Raw genomic sequence first — 25,846 nt, 5'->3', positions numbered from 1 at the left:
ATGTGATGCATGTCATTTTGCCAAACACAAAAGGTCTACTTTTCCTATCAGCACCTCTAGAGCTGCAAAATGTTTTGACCTAGTGCATATGGATGTTTGGGGCCCTATTGCTGTTGCATCCTTAAAGGGAGAGCATTATTTCTTGACTATTGTGGATGATCATAGCAGGTTTACATGGTTGCATCTTATGAAGAACAAATCAGAGGTTAAGACCTTATTTCAGAACTTCTACACCTATGTTGATACTCAGTTTACAACAAAAATCAAAACCATAAGAACAGACAATGGCACTGAATTTATGATGAATAGTTTCTACAATGAAAATGGCATCATACATCAAAAGTCTTGTACCTATACCCCTCAGCAAAATGGAATTCCAGAGAGGAAACACCAGCATATTTTGAATGTGGCTAGGGCACTCAGATTTCAGTCTGGTTTATCAATGGAATACTGGGGTCACTGTGTTCTACATGCCTGTTATTTGATAAATAGGCTGCCTACTTCAATACTTGGAGACAAAACTCCCTTTGAAACACTGTTTGGGAAAGCTGTAATCTATGACCAGTTTAAGACTTTTGGTTGCTTATGCTATGGCTCGACTCTTTCACAAGGCAGAAGCAAATTGCATCCTAGAGCCAGAAAGTGCATTTTTCTGGGAATTCCTGCATATGTTAAAGGTTATATCTTATATGACATTGCAAATAAAGAAGTGTTTGTTTCCAGGGATGTTCAGTTTTATGAGCAGGTATATCCCCTAAAAGAGAGCCAATCAGTAGATGTTTCAAAGTCACCTGAAGCTGAAATGTTTAATCCTACACTGCCCTTGGTTCCTATAACCACTGAGATAGCTTTCAACCCTGACCCTGTTGAAGCTGTAAGTGGTGATGACAACACAACTACTGAAATGACATCTGGATCACATATTGATGCAATGCCAGAAGAAAGAAGTGCAGTGGAAGAAAACATTGTTCAGTTGCAGCCTAGAAGGTCAGAAAGAACAAGGAGTGTTCCCACCAGATTACAAGACTACTACTGTCATTCAGTAGGCAAGTCTCATATCAGAACATCTCCACATAACATTAGCAAAGTTTTATCCTATGAAGGTTTGCCTCTTTGTCACAAGACTTGTGCCTCATCCATCATCTCCTCACATGAACCTCAATCCTACATTGAGGCAGTCAAAGAAGAAGCATGGAGAAAAGCCATGCAATCTGAAATAGAAGCTCTAATTGAGAACAAGACTTGGGTTTTGACAGATTTACCAGCAGGAAAAACTCCAATTGGATGCAAGTGGGTATACAAAGTGAAACATAAAGCTGATGGTTCAATAGAGAGGCACAAAGCAAGGTTGGTTGCCAAGGGTTATACTCAGCAGCTAGGGGTAGACTATATTGAAACATTCTCACCTGTGGCTAGAATGACAACTATCAGGGCATTTTTAGCCATGGCTGTTGCAAGAGGATGGGATGTCCAGCAACTAGACATCAATAATGCTTTTTTGCATGGAGATTTAGAAGAAGAAGTGTATATGGTTCTACCTCCTGGAATTAAGAGTGAAAAGCCAAAGCAGGTTTGCAGATTATTAAGATCCCTATATGGTCTAAAGCAAGCCAGCAGATAATAGAACACTAAGCTTACAAAGGCCCTACTAGATGATGGTTTTAAACAATCCCCAGCAGATCCATCACTATTCACTAAAGCCCCAGTTGATTCATTTATAGCTCTATTTATATATGTTGATGACATCCTAGTTGCTGGAACCAATCCCAAGCAGATCACCCAGCTGAAACAATACCTGGACAAGACATTAATAAAGGATCTTGGCCAGCTGAACTATTTCCTAGGGATTGAAGCTTTTAGAACTTCTGATGGTCTCAACTTATGCCAAAGAAAGTATGCCTTAGAGATCTTGGAAGAGAATGGATTTTTGGATGCTAAGCCTGCCCAAACTCCAATAAATACAGGGCAGAAACTTACCAACACAGAGGGGACTCTTCTAGACAAACCTGAGGAATATAGAAGGCTGGTTGGCAAACTCCTCTACCTAACAAACACTAGACCAGACATCTCCTATGCTGTGCAACAGTTGAGCCAGTTTGTGGACAAGCCTAGAAGTACACATCTTATGGCAACTCACAGAGTATTGAGATTTCTCAAAGGGTCTCCTGGAAAGGGATTATTTTTCCCAAGCTGCTCTCAATTAAAACTTCAAGCATATTCTGATTCAGACTGGGCAACTTGCTCAGAGACAAGGAGATCAATTACTGGTTATTGTATCTACCTTGGGGAGTCTCTAATCTCTTGGAAAACAAAGAAACAGGCCACTGTATCTAGGTCTTCTTCTGAAGCAGAATACAGGGCTCTAGCATCTACAACATGTGAAATTCAATGGCTCTTATACTTACTAGCAGACTTTGGAATAAAACCTAATGGTCCAACTACTCTGTTCTGTGACAATCAATCTGCTATTGCAATAGGAGAAAACCATGTGTTCCATGAACGCACCAAACACATCGAGATAGATTGCCACATAGTCAAACAAAAGGTATGTGAAAAGATGATTAAGTTGATGTCCATACCTTCACAAAAGCAGGTTGCTGATGGCTTCACCAAAGCTTTACCCAAGCTGAGTTTTGACACATTTCATTCTAAGCTGGGCCTTCAAGACATTCACACTCCAGCTTACGGGGGGGTGATGTAACACCCCTGATTTTCAAGACATTTAAAACTTAATAATAAAGGTAACATCTCATTAAATCCCAAAGCGTAACATAAGTGTACGGGGTGCTATGCCACACCTGGGCTAGAGAACCCAGGTGCACAGGCTGTCTAACTACTATCCTCTGAAATATAAATGCATAATATGGCACGCAGGCCGAATGGGAAACTATACTACTTCTACGCTCCGGTTCTAGCGCGCTCCAGTGCTCTAATCCTCTGTGCCTGAAAGCCAAATATATCTGTTCAGCGAGAGATGCTGGTAACCCACTCCAACGCGTTGAGATACAATACATATAGCAATATATATATATAGATATACGACAACCATTTTGAGCATGAAGATATATCCTACGAACTCTAGCTTTAAAACCGGGAATGACTCGACAGATAAGGCCAGACACAAGCAACAGTTATAACAGTCATAAGCAGTTCATAACAGATAAGGCAAATAAGGCAAGGTATAAGCAGTAATCATGACCCATCATAAACAATCCCCAATATGAAGCCCATAGTCACATCCCCCAAGACACTCATAATCACAACTCGTCCCTATCACAACACATAACGCACGTTGTTGGCGCCACAGGACCACTCGCATGCCCATACATGCGGGTCAGCGCATATAGCTCTGACACGGCCCCACAGCACCATACCCCGTATCGCAACACGAGGAGGCCGATCGCAACCGACCGATGAACCGCAGCTCATCATAATGTTTGATCGCAACCAAACAGTGGACCGCAGCCCAAGAGAGTGTGTTATCTGACTGTAGCCAGGAATTCCCATCTGACTACAGCCAGCCTCTGAACCGCAGCTCAGGAAAGATGTCACCTGATTGCAGCCAGGAATTCCCATCTGACTACAACCAGCTTCTGGACCGCAGCCCAGGATACCGTCATCCGACTACAGCCAGGAATTCCCATCTGACCATAGCCGCTTCTGAACCGCAACTCAGGATAACCAATCTGATCGCAACCGAATTGGGGTAACACGCACACATAACACATAGCAAGCACATGCAACCCACATTACACATTGGGAAGGGGGATAAAGCGTATAACAACCTTATGCGTGATCCATCACGTACTAAGAAGAGTCCTAAGGGGTTCATACTTCTTCCACCTAGGTCAACGGGATACCAATTCACCTAGCATGCAATATAATAGACTCATAAACCTACGAACGGTACCCGAAATATCAAACTAGACATAGGCACGACAAACGGGGTCCGTTGGGACACCACGGGGATCGGGGAAACATCAAACGGGGAAGCCGGGGTCCCGAGGGGGGGGAATTTCCAGCAGGTAGCCGGTGGGTGGGGGTCCACCCGCCGGCTGCCCGCCGGGCAATACTGTTCCGGGCAGCGGGTCGCCGGCGGGCAGCTGCCCGCCCGCCGGCTGCCCGCTGCCGGAACAGTGTTCTCGGCCGTGGGTAGGTGGCGGGTCCCCTACCCCCCCACCTACCCCCCACTGACTCTTTCATCAACTTTTCGTCCCGGGAACCGTTGTGGAACCCGAAACCATGCTTAGACACTTTACAACGCAATTAACGACGACACGTAGACAATTAACGGATCAATTACGAGAAACGAACGACACATAATCTATCATGCTTTTCTAACTATAATCAACACCCAAACATGCGATTTCCCCACCCGATAATCCAAGAATAATATCATACGATACAACCTAGGGTTCTAATCACTTTTATATCAACAAGAATACAATTCATCTTCTAATTGCAAGATTCGGTAGGAACGACACATAATCATCAAGGATACCAATTAATCATCAAAAACATCATAATCATCAAGAACAACACATAATCATCAAAACCCCAATTAATCATCAAGAACATCATAATTGTCAAGAAACTCCCAATATCAAGATTATCAAGGTTCCTCATGGAATCATTATATCGACATCAATAATAATCATCATCAATCGCCATTTACAATAATATGGGGGAAACCCTAAGGGGGAAATCATAGCTATGAAAATAGGTTTGTTGAGACATGGGTTACCTCTTAGCCTTAATTAATTCCTTGGCTATGAAGGATCTTTCTTTACGCTTTCTTGCTTTCTTGATTTCTCCTAAGGGAATTCTTGGAGCTCTCCTGGGGTGATGGGGCGTCTAGGCGTGTGGGAGGGGGTTCTAGGTGCTCCCTAAGTTCCCTATTTATAGATCCAAGGGTTTATTTAGAGTTTATTCCTAATGGGTTTAGGGGTTGGGTTTATATAATTGGGCCCATGGAATCATTATATCGACATCAATAATAATCATCATCAATCGCCATCAATATCAAGATTATCAAGGTTCCTCATGGAATCATTATATCGACATCAATAATAATAATCATCAATCGCCATTTACAACAATATGGGGGAAACCCTAAGGGGGAAATCATAGCTATGAAAATAGGTTTGTTGAGACATGGGTTACCTCTTAGCCTTAATTAATTCCTTGGCTATGAAGGATCTTTCTTTACGCTTTCTTGCTTTCTTGATTTCTCCTAAGGGAATTCTTGGAGTTCTCCTGGGGTGATGGGGCGTCTAGGCGTGTGGGAGGGGGTTCTAGGTGCTCCCTAAGTTCCCTATTTATAGATCCAAGGGTTTATTTAGAGTTTATTCATAATGGGTTTAGGGGTTGGGTTTATATAATTGGGCCCATGGGCTATGGTGGCCTATTTCCCTAATTAACCATTATAATTTATTCTTTCTCCTAGGTTATTAATTAATTAATTAATTAATCAGTTGGTTTTAGGATCCGTAACACGGGGTGTTACAGGTGACAAAGTATGCACAAGCTGCAAAATGAAAGAAGAATCTAGCCTAAGGTTTTTTTTTTGTATTTTCCTTTCTTGGTTCTGTTATAACTGCCCTGACAGTGTATATAACAGGAACTATCTTTGCCTATTAGATTGTAACTTCTCTTCTTCTTCAATTCAACTTCAGTTCTCTGGTTCCCAACTCTAGCTTTTCATCTCTCTCTCTGGCCTTTTATCAAACATGTGCTGAGCATTCAACAGGAAAGGAGGAAGAAATCAAACTGGTGGCATCAATTGGAAAGCATGGTCTCATTTATGTCAGCCAAAGAAATGGGATGGCTTAGGCTTCAGGAATATCAGAAGCTTCAATCTGTCTCTTATCTGCAAACAGGTTTGGAATCTCATTCAAAAACTGAACTCACTTGTTTCCCCGATCTACAAGGCCAGATATTACCCGAGTTCATCCTTCCTTGACGCCAGACTAGGAGCTAATCCCTCCTTTATTTAGAGCATTCTAATTGCTACACAAGGAATAATCAAGCAGAACCAGAGAATAGGTGATGGCAGTCATGTTCATATTTGGGGAGATAATTGGCTCCCTGATAGATTGAATCCAAGAATTATCTCCTATCCATATCCCCTCATGGAACATGTTACAGTAGCCGATTTGATTGATCCAAACCTGTATGGCTGGGATGAAGATGTTATAAGATCCATGTTTAATCAAAGAGATGCAAACCTCATTATGCGTATCCCTCTGCCCAGGCATCATGCTCATGATAAACTTATTTGGGGAACGGAAGATGATGGGATGTTCTCTGTGAAGAGCTGCTATAGGGTGCTGCAAGGTGTCTTAGATGATAATGACATTCAAGGTTTGAGCAAGATATGGAGTTGTAAAATTCCTCCCAAGGTGAAGACATTCATATGGCTAGTATGTACTCAGAGTCTCCAACTAAGGATCTTCTAAGGAAGAAACACATCAATTGTACTAATTGCTGCCTCCTGTGTCCTACTGGAAAAGAGTCAATCAACCACATCTTTATGGAATGTGACTATGCCCGTGCATGCTGGAATCAACTTGGAGTCCAATTACCTCATGACAATAGCGCAAATTTTCAGAATTGGATCAACACCATGCTGACATCTTTACCCAAGAGCACTTTCTGCAATTTCCTCACGATATGCTGGAATATCTGGTCGCTAAGGAACAACATCCTCTGGAATGGGCAAGCAATGGACTTGGCAGTTTTCACAGTACGGAAAGCAAAAGATTTCTACAACAACTGGTTTAATGCTACTAAGGACAATCTTCCTACCTCACAGTCCCATAATGCTAGTGGAGCCCGATGGACGACAACATTGCCAGGATACCTGAAGCTCAACGTAGATGCAACAATCGACAATCAGAGTTCTCGCATGGGATTCGGGTGTGCCTTAAGAGATGATCAAGGTCAATTTGTTGCAGCCAGAGGGACACATTGGAGAGGTAGTTTTCATTCCAGAGAGGCATAAGTAGTGGCGATTAGAGAAGCGCTCAGTTGGCTCAAAGCTCACAACTTCGATAAAGTGATCGTTGAAGCGGATTCGCTCCAAGTGGTGCAAGCGATTAATTCTATGAAGGGCGATTCCTCTTTTCATCTTGTTTTAAATGATGTTAAAAACTTATTGAGTTCGTTTACTCAAGTTAGTTTATGTTTCGTTAGGCGATCTGCAAATCAGGCTGCACATCTGTTAGCAAAGCAGTCTGTTTCTTTGTCTGATGCTCAGAGTGGTTCTTAAATCCTCCTCCTATCATTTGTAATGCGTTATCTTTAGATGCTTTAATATAATTCATGTTGGTTTTCAAAAAAAAAAAAAAAAAAATGCTTGAGAAGGAATAAGGGAATAAAATCCTTATTTTATTTGGGTATGGACTTTTTAATTAATGGGATATTCGAAACACATAATAGTGTTCTAAAAACCTATCAACCAAACAATAATAATCACTTTCATACTCATTTCTGTGAGCAAAACCCATCAACCAAACACACCCTTAAAAATCGAGGGCTGGGAGAGGTACCATGTCCCTGATGAAGAATTAAAAACATTCTCCCCCACCCTCCTCCAACCCCCTCCTCCCCCGGTTCTCCAATTTTTTTCCTATCACCATCCCTATTTCTGTTGAGACAGGGATCGAAGATTCATGTTTAGGGCGGGAGAAATTGTCATTTATACCCTTCCGGGACTAAACTCTATTTTCATCTTGGGTGTAAAGGGAGAGGAACCAGCCTTCAAAGGAGGACTACACACTTCTATAATTATTTGAAGATGGTAGACATTTTAAGATCCCTTTCATAGGTTCTCTGCAAATTCCCTCATTGTTGTCATCGTTTTAGGGTTAGTAGTATATTTTAGAATGAAAAATATTTAATTTTAATAAAACAAATTATATAAAAATTACTCATATAAATATTTGCAAAAACGACCTAATTAATATTTTTTGGTCAGATCAAGAGATATTCTAAGGAGACCCTAACGGTAAGAGGTACATTTAAGCCCGTACTATACCTAGACTAATCTCTATTTGCACCGGACCGACCCAATTAAAAAGTAAAGTGCTGATTGAATGACCTAATTAATATTTTATTTTTATTTTTAATAAAGTGACAAATTGTAATTCATCATTGGAGTGTCATTACTAATTTAATGGCCCCTTGACAAGCCAAAAGCTCTCAATTTTCACCTTTCAAGTGCATTCCAACAATATAAACAAACATATAAAAATTGCTCCTAGAGCCGGTGCAGAGATAAATTATATTATAAATTGCACAATCAACACATCCATAGATCCAAGTTTTCATACGCGCACAAATGATTCAATCCACACCTTCCAAATTTTATTATCTTGAACCTTTTTCACATTTATGTTTCCAGTGAGATTCAAAGCCCCACCCTGCCACCTTCGGTCATGACATCACGTGAATCCCTATGTCTACAAAATCTTAATATAAACCTAAAAATGTCATGTACCATCCGACATAATTGCTGAACGGATAATATATAAATAATCATTCACGTGTGTGGAAATTGGCTATGAGAAAATTCATTGAAGACAAAGAATAATTCTCTGTTAAAGAATATGAAACTTGAAGAGGCATACTTGGAAGTGAGAAACTGAATTCACTATCTACTGTTGATTTTACATTGCAATACTACAAAGTTGTAATGTACAGAATGCTTTCAGCTTCTTCAGTACAGTATTACACAGTATAATAAGTTTTGTGTTCAAGCTTTTGCCAGAGGGGAAGCAGTTGATGATGGTCGAATCGCAGCTTTTGCATATGCAATAGGCAATGCAAGCAGTTTCTTCGGCTTGCTTACATAGGCTCTCCTCGTGAAGTTGTTGTAGTCATTGGCTTCGATCTCGTCCAGTATCTTGCGGTACAACAGCAGCGATGCCCACACCTGAAACACGAGAGATCGATATAGTAATTGAAGGATGTGTTTCGTTCATTTCAACTAAAAGTTTAAACTGACGGTGAGACTGCACAGTAGTGAAGTTGATTGAACTTCTATTCGGGGACTTCAATGTAAGTGTGTTGGGCGTCGGTCGGGTTGATCGAGTTCAGCCCTTGCTCGATTCGAGACGTTGCGCTGTGGCTTACCATGGAGGAATGTGGTTAAATGGTTAATGTTCACCTACTTATCACCAATTGGTTGGTTTTAATTATGATATGACAACCAGATAGCCAAAGAACGGCAACCAAATAGCTAAAGAACTCTGTGGTTAAGCGTGCTTGACTTACAGCAGTCACAGGATGGGTGTGCAGATCCACCAAAGTGTGTCCAGCACCCTACCTCACGAAAATGTGACAGTGCCTTCGCCACGAGTTATAGTGGCATAGTGGAACGAGGATTTGTGATTTTGTTGACTAACCACATGCGATTTTAGTTTGAGTAGTTATAGGTACTTACCGGCCATCTACTAGCGGAGCTAAGTTCAGTCACACCTCTCTCTGCCTCGTCGAAGAATTTCCTTGCTCTCTTAATTTGCTTCTTCATGAAGTTCCTCCACTTATCAGTAACTTTTCCAGCATATATATCCTCATCACAAAGTCCCGCTTGAGCTAATTCATCTTGAGGTAAATACACCCTCCCCCGTCTGGCACTGAAGAAAAAAAGCCCCCGAGTGTAAGGAACTAGGAGATTTTTAGTTTTTATTCATCTGTTATGATACCAGCCAGTACCATTCATTGCAAACCGGGAATCTGCCCCGTAAAATTCTAAAGTTGTGGAATAAAGCTTTCATACTTACTCCTCTCCTACGTCTCTGAGAATGTTGGTTAGTTGATTTGCGATGCCTAAAGCCAAAGCGGCATTGTAGACACTCTCTGTAGTTGCCTTCGATTCGGGCGCAATGCCCATAACTGGGACACTCATCAAACCGACCGTACCAGCAACGTAATAACAGTACAGGTATAGCTCATCAAAGTTATCGTATCTCGACTTCCAGAGGTCCATTCGCATTCCTTCAATCATATCCCTAAAGGGCTGCAATAAATTTAAAAAAAAAAACGTTCAAGAATTAGAGGTTCATGTTACTAATGAGAGTTAATTCGACTTATAATCTGCAGCTTTTATAGGATTCCACAGAATCAAAATTTCGAGCATATTCAAGATTCCAAAGTTCCGGACCTGAATATCAACTGGAAACCTGGATACTGTATCTGATAGTGCAGCGTCAAGCATATCAAACGGGCACCCTCTGAATACGTCTTCCAGCCGATCCTCCCATCTATCCAGGGCCTTTGGAGTTATATGCGATGCATTAGGCCCATCAACAAGTTCATCAGTTCTCCTACACCACACTGTTTAAACAAAGAAAATCAAGAAAATCAAGGAAACAAGTCTCTAATTTCACAGCTTGTATTTCGGTAGCCATTTACAATCTAGTTAGTTTTTCGAACCGTTAGTGATAACACTAAGATACAAAAACCTGCAAGTACCCATCTTTACAATTGACTCAACCCCACTAGGTTAGGAGACTTAAGATTCAGAGTCATTAGTTTTCGACTTTGGAATCAAAACATATAAACAAATTAGAACAACGTAACATGGCACAGATTACTTTGTTAACCAGAAAAAAAAAAATAAAAATAGCACAAGATACACTGCATGTGACACCAAAGTCAAAAGTCCGTGTCAAAGATTCCTTGTGGAAGTTAATGAAGCAAAGAGTTAAAAAGTATGATATTTAGTGTGGCCCAAATCTAATAAATTAGCAACTTTTATCAAACTACTTTGAAAATATTCGATTAACGGAAGACATAAACCTCTTTTCGATCTTATTTTTATTCTTAAATGCTACCCTGTCGACCATCTAAGCTTAAACTGTACCTATTTCTGATCTCTTTTTTGTATTTTACATTACATGCCTCAGATTCTCACCATAAATCGCCCAGATAGCTCTTCTTCTCTCAGGTGTCATTAGCATGGTTCCTGGAAAACGTAGATTAAAGTAAAGATCAAAGGTCCTCGATCGCATGGTATAACATATAATGTTTTGCTAATTGCTAGCTAAAGGTGTAGATAAAAGAGGCTAACCCAAATAAAACGTCTTAGCATACTCTGCACATACTTCACCGCATCGATTATAAGCTTCACTCAACACGCCCAAATCGCCTGGAAGGACTATATCTGGCTTCACCTTCAAATCCTCTCTGGATCTCAACTTCCTGTTCACCAAAGCAGCCTGCTTCAACACTACATCGTAGACCTTTTGCTCGGATGACATCACCATTTCCCCGGCTGGACTAACCACCGCATTCGAAAGCACGGGGAATTTCCCTCCATTCTTCGAGCCCGACCCTCCCGAACAAAGATATCTCGAGTCTGCATTGAAAGACGCCAAAGTGCATCCTTGCTTCTTACCCTTCTTAGCCCTGCCTTTGCCCACCAAACTCGTGTTCCTGCCAAGGAACCTCGATGAATCCACGACCCGGATTCCCTCCCTCACCGAATAAAAGATTCCAGTGCCATTTGATAGCTCAGAAGAGGGAGAAACAACCCACAGCAAGGCACTAGACATACTTGAGGTGAAATAGTTTGTATATAACTACTTCCAAGATTTTGTATTTATGTTCCCTTGATTATCCTGGTGTGTAGTTTATAGTAAAAAATGGAATATGCCCACTAAAGTCTTTCCACTTTCAAACAATGCCCACCTTGGCTTTTTGCAAAAGAGATCATTAAACCCCCCCACAACCAAATCAAACCGACTTTGCTTTAACTGCCACAAAAAAGCAAAGGGTTTATGAATTATGAACACCAAGCTCCCCTCTTATCTCCTTCTGCACAATGAAATGAACCACAAATCAAACTAAATAACCTGCTGGGCATACTGAATTATAGCACCATATGTCCTTTAACAAAAAAAAAAGATCAAAAAAGTCTTAAATCAACAACAACAGCACCTTCCCTACAGTGCTGCACAAAGAAAGGATCTTTAATATTGAGAAAAAAAGGAAACCAATAAAATAATCTGCAAGATTATGCACCAGACATCACTTTCTTATGGTTATTGGGGATTTCTATATTTAGTTAAATGGAATATAATATGCAACACTTCTTGTCTTCCTTACACGTACGAGCTATCTTGAATGGACCAACCTTTCATATCTATTGTTGCACTATGAAGCAAAAACAATAAAGAACAAATAAATAAAGAAATAAGCAGCAGAAATGAAGCTGCTTTATTACCTGCTTCTTTGCTCCAGAGAAAGCAATAGACTTGCAATGGGCACAACAGGGCTTTAAGGTATGAGGATCAGTTGGAAGAAACAAACAATGGGCAACCTCAAATCCTTTGGATTACCACAACCTTGTTGGAAAATTCTAGTCTTTCTATCTACAGTGGCTTGTATTTCCGCTTTTGAACCTTCTGCTGGCTCTTCCTGTGCCATTCACATTTTTTATTTTCTTGTCCCATTTGGGTGGATAGAATTGAGTGATTGAGGTTGTTTGCTCACTTTTTTTTCTTTTTTTTTTAAACAATTACAACCACCAGGTCCTGTCCACTACCACAAACAGTGAAACAGTGGTATCTGGTCCATGCGACTTCTCCTGACCCGAATTGTATACTCAGTAAATCGGATCCGAGCTTTTAAAACAAATGGGAAATTTGCAGTTTTAGTCCATTAATATTTAATATTATGGAGCCAAATTCAGACATTTTTTTAAAAAAATGCATAACATAAACTAATTCAAATCGAGCCATGAGATTGAGCCTCAATGGAGACATTATTAACTCTGTGTGTTACTTTATATTGAGAAAATATATTTGAACAGATACTACAATATAATAGAGTCGTAGCATTCAAAAAATAAAAATAAAAAAACTAATTCAAATCCAAGTTTGACTTTACTCGGACTACTCAAGTGAAAATATTAAACTTTGAAACCATGTAGTTACCTAACGAATTGCCTAACTATCCCATCTACTTATATAATTCTCTAACCTTATAATTGCATTAATAGTTAACTTACCAACTACCAAGTATCTCAGGATGTTGGGTTAAATCGAATCCGACCTTTATTCCTTATAGTTAATTTCATTTTTTTTTGTCATAAATTTATATACGATAGTCTTTTTTTTTTTTTTAATATTAGAACATCCACATTTGGTTATAGTATTATTGTGACATGACTATTTTTTGTCCTCTATCAACAAAACAATTGTAATGTCGTTAAATACAAAGACATTTCGGTCTTCAATTATAGATTTTTTCATTAAAAAAACAAACAAACAAACGAACATAAAAATATAGCAGAATCAACTCACTTTGTATAAAAATGATCGAAATGTCTTTGTATTTAATGGCATTTCAACGATTTTGTTGATGGAAGATCAAAAATGATCATGCCACAATAATACTATGACCAACTGTAAATGTTCTAATAAAAAAATGACTAAAAATGGACAAACACCTATAAATTTAGGACCAAAAATAGAATTAACTCTTTTTTTCTTTTTCTCCATATTTTTGATATATTAGTTTCTTTTACATTCACTTTAAATTGGTTTGATTCAATTTCTTTTACTTAAAACAATAATAACTCAATAAGTCATCTCTCCTTCTCTATTCTCATTATTAATCGATCCATTTTATAATGTTAATTTTTATTGTTTTGACAGTTGCTCTCATTTTATGTCTTACAATGCCTTAATTAAATGCTTGAATATATTTGACTTCCTTCGTCACTTTATCTAAGTTTAAATTTCTCTCGGAATGAATTAACTAGTAGCATCAGGCTGTTATTTTACTATTCCTATCCTTAGTTGCACTCAAAACTTCTCTTGATTACTTTCTCTCAACAAGGCAAATGTAATTTAAATGAAAGGCAGTATATTATATTACACAACTTATAAAATTGTTATAATGCATCACAAAAATCATATACACCACCTTAAATAAGTAAGGATTAATAATTAATAACTTTATAAAGATAATTAGATAAATAATCATCTTACAAAAAGATATTATACATCATAATCTTCGAATGAGTTTAAAATTATGAATTTGATTGGATATTTTAAAATTTGTTAGATTTAGATGTACAACCTTAAAATTCAAATAATTTAAAAAAAAAAAAAATCAACCCGGAAAGGAAAAGGGAGGTTCCGGGTATATCCGTATATCCTGCAACCGAATCAGTGGAAGATAACGTTATCAAAATAGAACTGCCGAGAGTGGTCGGATTGACAGGTGTCAAGCAACGATTGGCTACAGAAAATCCAGTCCAAATTCAGAGTAGCAAGTGAGATATGGGACCCACGGGAATGCAAAGTGGCGGCACTTTTAGGTGGCTGTGGACAATAATACCACCACTTCTATGCTCTTCTCACTAATTTACCCTAAAATAATAAAGTCAAAAATCAAAATATTAATTTTGAGGTCCTGTCTATCAAATTTTATTTGGATACTGGATAGTGTATTTTAATTTCCCATTAAATTTTTGGATATTGTAATATATACATTTACAAATTATTTAACTTTTATACATTCGAATAATGACTACGAGTTTTCCTCATCACTCAAAAATAAAAAGAAGAAAATGACATTTATAATCCTTAGATGGTAACTATAATATTTGTTTTCTTCTATCATAGAAGTGAGGAAAAACTCTAAGAAGACACAAGACGATGCCAGTTATAGGTTTCTAAAAGGTCGTGCGAAACCACGAGAGTCGAGACCCCATGCAAGATAGATTCTTTGGCAATGAAATATTTTGTACAATTCTGTTCTCTAAAGATCTAGAGGTAAGGCTCAAACAAACGCTCAACTATGGTTACATAAGGTGTTTGTACTTGGTTAAACGATATGGATTCACCATAGGTACCATGAACTAAAATAGTTATTAGTGATGGAGCCATGACCCCGGGATTTATTTTATTGGATAGATCTTAGCATGAAAGGGGGTTCCATTTTTATTGGTAAAAATGAAGGAAATATGGTGACCTAAAAGGAATGAATAAAATACTAAGCTAAAGAGGTGTAACTTAGTATGGCATGACAGCAATAAAAATGAACCCCCTATTAGGTAGATATATCCAATAAAATGAGCTTGGGGATTGCATGATATCATCAATTAGGGTATGTTTGGAAACTCAAAAAATAATTTTTCAAGTTTTCAGTGTTTGGAAAGACGGAAAATTTGAAGTCAACTGAAAATGAGGCATTGGTCTATGAAAAATGGGCTTGTTTTTTCGGAAAACAACTTCTCCTTTTCTAAAAGGGAAAATTGTTTTCCGGATGTTGAATTCTTCCTTTTTTTCACTTTCCCGCTGCTTCATCTTCTTCAACTTCCGGCGTCCTGCCGGAAACCAGTGAGCACTGGTTTCCTGCTTTGGTTTCCGGCGGGAATCTGATTTCCGCCGGAAACCAAAGGTTTATATTTTATATATTTTTTTAAATAAAAAACTCATCTGGTTTCTGCGCGGAAACCAGACATGGTTTCTGTATTCCCGGCGGAAACCAGATCTTGGTTTCCGCTGGGAACCAATGAATATCTTCTTTTTTTAATTTTTTTTTATATTGCTTTTTTTTTTTAATATTATAGGATTATGTTGAAAATTATTTTAGTATTATAATTATAAATATTTTTATATTCTAAATAAAATAGTTAAAATATTTATTTATACAATTCTACTTATTTTCCAGTAAATGAATCAAATACACCAATGCAGTTTTCCAGAATGTAACCAAACACCGGAAAGAAAAATATTTTCTGAAAAATGACTCATTTTTCAGAAAACATTTTTTAGAAGTCATTTTCCTGCTTTCTAAACGGACCCTTAGTCTTTAATTTTTTTTAGCAAAATAATGGAAAAACTAAATTTATATTAGGATTACTACTAGAAACTACTATTGCATTTACTTTTTTTTAAAAAAAAAAAAAAAACAAATTCATTCATTCTCCTTTATTTTTCACATTGAAAAATGCACAAATAAATATTTTTTAAAACTTTTTTTCTGAATTAACGCAGAGTTTATACTGTCAACAAAATAAATTTGATTTTATAGTCAAAGAAAACAAAAACAAGGAAAAAGGCCAATAATATAATGAGTTAATATATTATGTGTTTATAGTTAATATATTATGTATTTTTAATTTATTTACAGATATATAATTTATTAACTAAAGACATATAATATATTAACTACATATATATAATTTTTAGACTAAAATCCACAATGTAATGTTTTTGAATGTTACAAATCCACAATGTAATGTAAACTTTGGTTATGATATACGAATTGGGTGTCCATTGCAAATTATATCGTGTATCAGGATGCACAATGCATTGTGCGCTCTGGCTCAAAACAACGTCGTTTTGTACCTTTTTGATTAACGTTTTTTTTTTTTTTGAAAATTCCGTTTCCCGTTTCGGCCGTTAACTTCTAAAAAATGTACAAAATTTTATAGTAGAATACATATAAGCTCTTAACATGACACAAATAATCATAAGTCTACGTAATATCTTTTATGTGTGCTGAGGTATGGAATTAAAATCATAATGTACAGAATTATATAATAGAATACACATAAACACAAGTTTTATAAACATCATTTATGTTTATAGAATTGAAATTCATAATGTACAAAACTGTATAGTAGAATACACATAATCTCTTAACATAATATACATAATTTAGTAATACACCAAAAGAAAGAAAAAAAATATAAATGGGGATTGAACGAACGAATGGTGTCTGTCGCGTCAATTCTCTATTAACTTATAAAAATGTCATCGTTTTAGATTAGGAAACACAATGCATTGTGAGCCAGACTCACGATATAAGAATTGGGTGTCCATGCGTTGAGCCTCCACCTTCAATAGACCATAGGCAATCTATGTGACACGTAACGCTACCCACTTTCGTTCACTTTTTCACTTTTGTGGACCCTACAATAATTCTATATGGTGCATGTTACGTTATTGGTGCATTACACTATTACCCCTTGAATGTAGGTGCGAATAACGTATTTAATTTCATTTTCCTTTTTAAATGTATATTTTAGGTTTAGAGTTAGATTACATCAAAATTGTAATTCAATACTTACGGCCTTACAGGTGCCAAAAGAGCAAATACCAATTTTGGTCCCACGAGTATTAGCAAAATGACGGTTTTAGTCCACATGTTTAATTCCTACCAATTTTCATCCACGACTATTGTTTTAGTGCCAATTTTAATCCATGACTATTATTTTAGTACCAAAATTCATCACATCGGTTACCCATCAATTTAAGACATCCTGAAATCTAAAAATTTTAAGGGCATTTTCGTTATTTTCAACTTAATATTTCAATTTGAGCATAAATAAATGAATTTAAGCCCTAAGATTGATCCCAATTCGCAGTTCTCCTCCTCATCATACCTTAATTTGAGGAGGAAAACTGTGAATTGGGATAGATCTTAGGGCTTAAATCCCTCTATTCATGCTCAAATATGGATCCTAATTTGAAAAGCACGAAACTACCCTTAATAATTTCATATTCCGGCATGTCTTAAACGAAGGAGTGACCGGCGTGATGAATTTTTGCAGTAAAACAATAGTTGTGGATGAAAATTGGTACTAAAACAATAGTCGTGGATGAAAATTGGTAGGAATTAAACATGTGGACCAAAACTGTCATTTTGCTAAAACTTGTGGGACCAAAATTGGTATTTGCTCGGTGCCAAAATTATAGGTCTGTGGATTGTGTTAAAATGAATAGGAAAAAGTGGCAAATTGGCCCCCAAAGTCGAGTGGATAGTGCAATTGGGTCCTTTAAGTGAAAAAAGCTTCATTCAGGTCCCCTAAATCTGTAAAATTGTTCAATTAAGTCCAGGTTGACTTGTTTATCAGGTTAAATGCATACGGTGTTGACACGTGTCCTTATTTTATTTTATTTTATTGAAAGTATTATTTATTATAAATTAATTAAAATAATAATAATAATAATTTTATAAAACAAAAAGTCGTGGCCGGGTCTAAGAAGACGGCCATAGCCGACGAAAGAAGATGGCCAGTTTTTTTTAATTATTATTATAAATTAATTAAAATAATAATAATAATAATAATAATAATAATAATAATAATAATAATTAAAAAAGCAAAACAGTCGTGGTCGTCTAAGGAAGACAACCATGGCCAACAAAAGAAGATGGCCATGTCCGTTTTCTAGATCTAGAAGACGGCCATGGCCATCTTCTTTTTTGTTGGCCATGGCCGTCTTCCTTAGACGGCCAAGACTATTTTTTTTAATTATTATTATTCTTATTATTATTATTTTAATTAATTTATAATAAATAATTTTTTTAATAAAAAATATTTTTTTTAATTATTATTATATTTTAATTAATTTATAATATATAATATTTTTAATAACAAATAAAATAAGTACATGTGTCAACACCGTATGCATTTAACCTGATAAACAAGTCAACCTGGACTTAATTGAACAATTTTACAGGTTTAGGGGACTTGAATTGAGTTTTTTTCACTTAGAGGACCTAATTGCACTATCCACTCCACTTAGGGAGCTAATTTAACACTTTTCCCAAATGAATAAAGAAAATGTACAAATATGCCATTGAACTATTTAAGGGATAGCAATTAAGTTATCAAATTTAAATAAGCTCTAAATTTATCTATGAACATGTAAAAAAAAAATAGTAATTAACATTTTTAGTAGGTTAACAACATGTTTGTGTTGATTGGGATGTCATGTGTATTTATATTTTATTTTCTTGTTATTCTACTTGGACTATATGTAAGCAGTTGACCCTTTAAAGTCAAAATTTAAAACCCTAATTTCCTTTTTTCCTATTTTCTTTTCGGATATTCATTCGCGTTTGCAACTATCGCTTCTCCTTTTATCTCTTTCGTGATTGGTTGCAGTATTTTTGAATCAGGAAAAATACTATATGCGTGTAACAACAGGTTTGCGCTTTTATCAGGTTTGCTGCGTATACTTAAAAGTTTGATTAACATTTGATATCAAGAGCCTATTTGTAAATTGATTAATCATTAAAATTAGGATTCTTGATATTTGGGGATTTTTAATTATAAGGTTCTATTAATTATGGATTTGCCGAAATTGATCGACATTTAGAATCAATGAAATTAATCAAATGGTCGCCCAGGAGAGAATTGAGAACCATCCAACGCGCGTCATGTGTTCTTTGGTGCATGTAAATGTGCAAGTAGTTGGTGCACCTTTGCAAGTAAAAAGTGCAGGTAAAATCACTTACAAATGCATCTACTTTTACCTACAACTGCATGTAATTTTGCCTTGTTAACATTCAATCTGAGTTCGTTCGATTTAGCATCGCTTTTGTTTTTGCAGAGGAGTTCAGCGGGTAGTTAATACCCATGAAAATCACCCACAAACATTCATGCACCTAGGTGACCTACTTATAATTATAGGTACACCTAGTTATAACTATAGGTGCACCTAAATCTGGACACGTGGCGCATGTTGGATTGTTCTTAGTTTTCTCTTAGGCGGACAGTTCGCACCTGAACATGATCCTCTCTATATATATATATATATTGTCATGCTTTCCTTGGAATCAAAAATCACAAAGGGAATAATTTTTTTTTGAGGTTCCGGCACCACCACTGGATCTTTGAATTCTCCTGCTTCTGACTTTCTGGAAAAGAACCTAGTGGGTGGAACAATCAATTAAAAATCTAAATACTAATTTAGGCAATGCATTAAACCACCTATGCTCGCACCTAATGTTTTTATTACATATTTATATATGTTATGTATGTACGTACTGTATATGAGTTATATATTATATGGTTTGTTTCTATCAAATCATGAATTATGTGTTATAAGAGAACGACATGTGTTAGCCGCTAAAGCGGCCCACTCAAAGGGAAAATAGAGAAGAAATACAGAAGCGATAATTGCAGACACGAATGAAAAACGGGAGAAGAAATAAGAGAAGAGAAGAAAATAGGCTTTAAATTTTGACATCAAAGGGTCAAATGCTTACATGTAGTCATTTTTTTATGAAATTCTAAAAAAGTATTAGATTTTTTATTAAAAAAAAAAAAAAAACATTACACGTTCACACAAGAACAACTACAAAGAAAAGGATATTTTCCTATAAATATATTTTGAATCAGCAAAGATAGATTACTAACATAATTTAAAAGTTTGTATTTAATATTAAAGCAATGATTATAAGGAATTATTCAAAGAATAATAAATACTCACTCTTTCTCATTTTGTAGTAGGATAATAATAATAATAATAATAATAATAATAATAATAATAATAATAATAATAATAATAATAATAATAATAATAATAATAATAATAAAATATAAATACACATGACATCCTAAACAACCCAAACCTATTGTTAACTTGTTAAAAATATTAATTGCTATTTTTTTATAAGTTTATGGATGAATTTGGAGTTTATTCGAGTTCGATGACTTGATTGCTATTCTCCAAATAGTTCAATGGCCTAGTTTAATGGGTGCTATATTTAGAGTTCTACTACATAGACTGCCAACATTCTACTCCCTCATTTATACTCCCTGAGGTGGCAAACCGGGATTGATTATTTTTATCATGTGGATCCACAGAAAAGTGTCTACATCAAAAACATGTGAGAGGAAATACAAGTTGGAAGTTTAAAATGGGAGTACACAAATCCTACAGATAATTTGCTATGTTCAAGGTGCAGTGTCATCACCATCTTTCTTGATAAAAAAAAATTGTAAATTTGCAAATCTTATCTTAAAAATTACTTGAAGAAAACGCAAAGACTTGTGAGACGTTGGCATATGAGAAGCATAGTACTTTCTAATGAAAATGTAATTTTTTTTTTTTGAGATTCAAAAAAAGTATTAGATTTTTTATAAAAAAAATTAAAAATATTACACGTTCACACAAGAACAACTACAAAGAAAAAGGATATTTTCCTATAAATATATTTTTGAATCAGCAAAGATAGATTACTAACATAATTTAAAAGTTTGTATTTAATATTATAGCAATGATTATAAGGAAATTATTCAAAAGAATAATAAATACTCACTCTTTCTCATTTTGTAGTATAATTGTGTTTGTCATGATTTGTAAGAAAACAAATAAGATATGGTATTCTTTCAGCTAGGTTTGCCAAATATAACTTAAATAGATTTGCCTTATCAAGTCAATTTAAGAAAAAGTTTAAAGGGTATAATGAAAAAAAAAAATAGAAATTAATGGTGTTTAAAACAAAATATAGAATATCTCTCATTTTCTCTTCAAACTGTATTTTCAGAGCTTGGTCTAAGATCTCTAATTAATTAAGCTAAAAAAATTGTTGTCATTTCATCGTAATTGGGGAATGGAGCCTAAGTTTAACGCAAATTATTCCGTGCAACGAACTGTGTGTATCATGTATGGTGCACAAGATTGCAAAATGGTGTCACTTTAATTAAAAATTACGCGTCCAACTTTAAAAAAAAAAAAATTATTTTTGGTTGCCGTTAACGGTGTTATGCCGTGCATAATTTGAATTATATATCCAGAATTAGTGAACTATATATCCAGAATGAATGAACTATATATCCATAATGAATTAACTATATATCCAGAATGAATGAACTATATAGAGTTAATTCCAGCAATGGTCCCCCGAGTATGATGATTTTCCAGATTTGGTCCCCGTCTTTTAATTTGGACAATTTAACCACCCGTCTATTTAATTCTTTCCAATTGAGGTCCTTCCGTCAAATGGGTGTTATGTCAGTGTCAATTTCAGGGGCATTTTGGTACATTTACTTGCTATGCGTATTTGTACTCCTTAATACGCCAAATATACGGGAATAAATACTAATCGAAGCCCTTAGAAGTCCGAAGTCTTCCTCATCGACTCCCTTAGAGCTCCGACTACATCTTCCTCATCGAAGCCCTAGACGTCCGATTTGATCTTCCTAATCGAAGCCCTTGCAGTCGGAATTCATCTTCCTCATCGAAGCCCTAGCAGTCCGAAGTCATCTTTCTCATCGAAGCCCACATCCGAGTTCAACTTCCTTTTCCTTCCAGCGAATTAGCAATGAGATGGCTAGAAGATATAGCAGCGAGAGCTCTTCATCTTCAAGAATGCATGAATACATATATGGTGAGTTGGTATCCATTCCAAATTGTGAGGGTGGGCAACGTCTGAAGCTTCAAACATCTTGGAGAAATGATAATCCCAGCAGAAGATATTGGCAATGTTCTATTGAAAATGTGAGTGCTTTCATTATAGTTAAGGGTTCTTGTTGTAGTTGAAACAAAAAAAAATTCAAAAATTTGAGTGTGAATGTATTGTTTTTCCTTCGAGCAATACTGCCAATATCTTATTTGAAGGCACAATGTCTGTTAAGTAAGGCAAATGAATTCAAATTGATATGTATTTATCGGCTTTTGGTGCAGGGAGGTCAAAGGTGTGGTTTTGTTAGGTGGCATGACCCTCCAATGTGCGCAAGGTCAAGAAGAATTATTCCTGGTTTATTGAGAAGGATCAATCGAGATGAAGAAGAGATTGCACTGCTAAAAATGAGGCTACAAAATAATGTTGGTGTCAAAAGAAGCAACTGTGGACATGGCAAGGGTATTAGGATATGTGTAGTTATAGCAGTATGCATTGTGTTATTTGCAGTTATAGTTGCGAAGGTCGGTAGAGGAAAGAATAACCTTATGTTAGGTAGTAGTTCTGCATATTGAAGAATTGTATTTGTTATTTGACAATTGTAAGTTTAAGCACAATGCAATGAAAATTGAGTTATGGTTTTTTGCCATAAACTGCTTCTGACAATGCATAATGCATACCATATTAGCACACTGCATACTGCAATCTGAAGGCCAAATACCATTTATAACAAAAATATCATATAAATAAGATCATTACAAATGTATTTCAAAAGATAGTAGATAGATCCCATTACATATCTAAAGGTCTGTAGACCCCAAAACACATCATAATTGGCATATAAATCCCATTACAGATCAAAAGGCAATTGTCTAAGCCAACATTAACACATGCCAAATAGTGACCTAACAATTCATAAAAGTCACTAATCCAAAAAAGCAGTAACTAGTAGTTCCCTTAATCCAAAGTGATTGGATCTTTGTCATTCCCATAGAATTTAGACTTGAATGTGGTTGATGATCTTGTACGATGCTTCTTGATTTGTAATTTCTTCCTAGTAGACTTGGTTCCATCAGTTTAACCTTTTCTTTTTCCCGTTACTTGGTGGTTTCCATCAGTCTTCTTGTGTTGTTGATCTGCACATAGTAATATATTAGATGAAATTATAAGTTGTGTTTTGACATTATAATTGCACATGAATGGACTGGTTGTATAACTTACAAGGCACATTTGCTTGCATTGAATCTCCCACAACAGTGACTGGAATGGACAGACTGGAACTTAGTGAAGGTCCTACAATACATAAGAGTCAAATATTTGCATTTAGATGGCACATGGATAAGCAGTATAACATACCTCTAACAATCTCCTCTGCCTCAATTTGGATTTGGTGCCATTGCTCATCCAATATCTCATCTGGAATCTCCCATTGAGTCTCTTGAATTTCAGGTTGAGTAATTACATCAGGTTGGACTTCAGGCTGAGCAGCATCATGGACTTCAGGCTGAGCTGCATCTGCATCATGGACTTCAGGCTGAGCAGCAACTTGTACTCCTTTTGTTGACCTAACACTTGATTTTCTTCTTTTAACCTGCAAATTGATTATGTTATTTAACACAACCAGTTATTGACAAATTTAAAGTCAAATGTGAAAGTATGTAACCTGATTGGCAGGCCTGGCAACTGGGTATTTTGGACACTTTCTTTGGTTATGACCCAATTCTTTGCATTTGGTGCAATGTAAAGTAACAAGGCTCCTAGACAAATACTGCCCACATTTGCTTATCTCTCCAGCAGACTTCATCCTCAACCTTCTAAGCCTTCCAACCCTTGCAGTATACAGTGGTGGCAAAGGAGGTGGTCTACTTGTTGCAGGCCACTCTTCATGACCAGACATTGGTTTTATACACCCATCATATGTTTGGCAGTAAGTGGATATAGAGTAGCAAGGATCCACATAATGCCAAATAGGTCCTTTCCCATTTTTCTTCCATATTGCACACACAGCATGGGGGCAAGGGATTCCAGTTAGGTCCCATCTCCTACAGGAACAAGATCTTCTACCTAGATCAACAGTATACTGCCCAGAATGTGTCCCAACTATCTCAAACAACATGGGAGCACACTGATAGCAAATCATTCCACCTGCAGCTATCTCAATGTCATCAATTTTTTTCACAATACTTGGACAGAGTACTCCAGTCCATTCATCAGCTTCAGTCCTTGACTCAAATAGCCTTAGCATGATCTTTTTCCTAATTATCTCCAAGCAATTAATAACAGGACTTTCCCTTGCTGTCAAGATCATTGCATTGAATGATTCTGAGATGTTATTCACTAGGATGTCACAATTGGCAGCTGTATTGAAATGGGATCTTGACCACTCAGATGGGTGCTTATCACCAAGCCAAACATAAGCATTTTCATCCAATTTTCTTAATTCAAGTAGTGCTGTTGAAAAGTTATTCACAGTAGTGGCTCTTGCTGCTTTCCACAAGGCATCCTTTATAGCATTGGCAGTGAAACCAGCCACCCTCATGTTATTGTGCAAGTGTCTAACACAAAATCTATGCGTAACTCCTTGTAAGGTACTTTCACAAGCTTGTATGAGACCCTTTTGCTTGTTTGACATTAGAGTGTACTGACTTTGTACTAAGGGACCAAGCTTCAAGTCTTTCTTTAGAAACTGTAGAAACCAAGTCCAAGAGTCTTTGTTCTCACCTTCTACAACTGCATAGGCAATTGGGAATAAACTTTCATTTGCATCTATTCCAACTGCTGTCAACAATACTCCTCCAGTTTTACACTTCAAGTGACACCGATCTAGGCCAATGATTTTCCTGCAGTGCTTAAATCCTTCCCTTGTAGCTTCCCAACAGATATACATCCTCAAAAATCTCTCTTTTCCATTTTCTTTAAGGTCACTCAACTTCACTTCACAAGTACAGTTTGGATTTGTTGTTTTTATTTCCAAGACATAGCTCCAAATCTTATTGAAGTAATCTTCTGCTTCATGTTTAATTTCACCTTTTGCTTTCACTAAAGCCCTCCATGCTTGCTTCTTACTCAGAATGTAATGGTCATCAGTTAGGACTTTTTCTAAAAATGAATTAGTTTTCCATTCCATATTTCCTCTAATTTGCTGTTTCCATCTCTTAGCAACAATAGAGGAATTGACCATTGAATTATTCTGAGTCCTTATACAGCCATCATGTTTGTCCTTCAACACTGATACCCTCCAACATTTATCATCTTTATTAAACCTAAGGGTAACCTGCCAAGGACAGCTTTCATGCTTGCACTTCACCACACATCTAACTTTGTCATTTTTTGTGATATTTCATTTCCTTCCCCTCCTTGATTGCATAATTTGTTATAGCTTCTCTAAACTCCCGTTTATCTTTAAAGGTCAGTCCCAATTCAAATTTAGGACAAGTGCGTTCAGATTCTTTCAAAAACTTTTGCCATTTGATCCCTATACCCTCACCATCACTGCCTACCATGTTCCCTTCATCAGAGTAGTTGACAATATCATCTACTGGTGGGGGTTGTATGGGTTGTGGGAGTTGGGGTTCTACATCACCTAAGCCTCCAAATCTGCAGTAACATCTATATTCTTGACAAATTCTTCATCATCATGCACACTTATATCCTCTAACTCATCTGAATTGTATTCCTCATCAGT

At 36.4% G+C, this 25,846-nt stretch overlaps 3 protein-coding genes across 3 annotated transcripts; 1 reads left to right on the top strand and 2 right to left on the bottom strand.

Moving 5' to 3' along the window:
- Nucleotides 1-5,791: 5,791 nt before the first annotated feature.
- Nucleotides 5,792-7,270, top strand: LOC109167507. The gene is made up of 4 exons (XM_019316529.1): nt 5,792-5,879; nt 6,019-6,422; nt 6,611-6,977; nt 7,071-7,270. Exons 1-4 carry the CDS (start codon nt 5,792-5,794, stop codon nt 7,268-7,270), a joined length of 1,059 nt encoding a protein of 352 aa, XP_019172074.1.
- Nucleotides 7,271-8,549: 1,279 nt separating this feature from the next.
- LOC109167729 (phytoene synthase 2, chloroplastic) lies at nt 8,550-12,437 on the bottom strand. The gene is made up of 7 exons (XM_019316841.1): nt 12,230-12,437; nt 11,075-11,820; nt 10,919-10,969; nt 10,166-10,338; nt 9,786-10,021; nt 9,446-9,638; nt 8,550-8,935 (listed from the first exon to the last, which is right to left on the bottom strand). Exons 2-7 carry the CDS (start codon nt 11,556-11,558, stop codon nt 8,756-8,758), a joined length of 1,317 nt encoding a protein of 438 aa, XP_019172386.1. The 5' UTR covers nt 11,559-11,820; nt 12,230-12,437; the 3' UTR covers nt 8,550-8,755.
- A 10,801-nt stretch (nt 12,438-23,238) lies between these two features.
- LOC109167506 lies at nt 23,239-25,664 on the bottom strand. Its single transcript, XM_019316528.1, has 5 exons — nt 25,643-25,664; nt 23,825-25,389; nt 23,518-23,752; nt 23,383-23,454; nt 23,239-23,297 (listed from the first exon to the last, which is right to left on the bottom strand). The coding sequence occupies exons 1-5, from the start codon at nt 25,662-25,664 to the stop codon at nt 23,239-23,241; spliced, it is 1,953 nt and encodes a 650-aa protein (XP_019172073.1).
- Nucleotides 25,665-25,846: the final 182 nt, after the last annotated feature.

This window comes from Ipomoea nil, unplaced genomic scaffold (genome assembly GCF_001879475.1).
Source record: "Ipomoea nil cultivar Tokyo-kokei standard unplaced genomic scaffold, Asagao_1.1 scaffold3169, whole genome shotgun sequence".
In the NCBI taxonomy this organism is placed as follows: domain Eukaryota; kingdom Viridiplantae; phylum Streptophyta; class Magnoliopsida; order Solanales; family Convolvulaceae; genus Ipomoea; species Ipomoea nil.
This window is presented reverse-complemented; position numbering and strand designations above follow the sequence as displayed.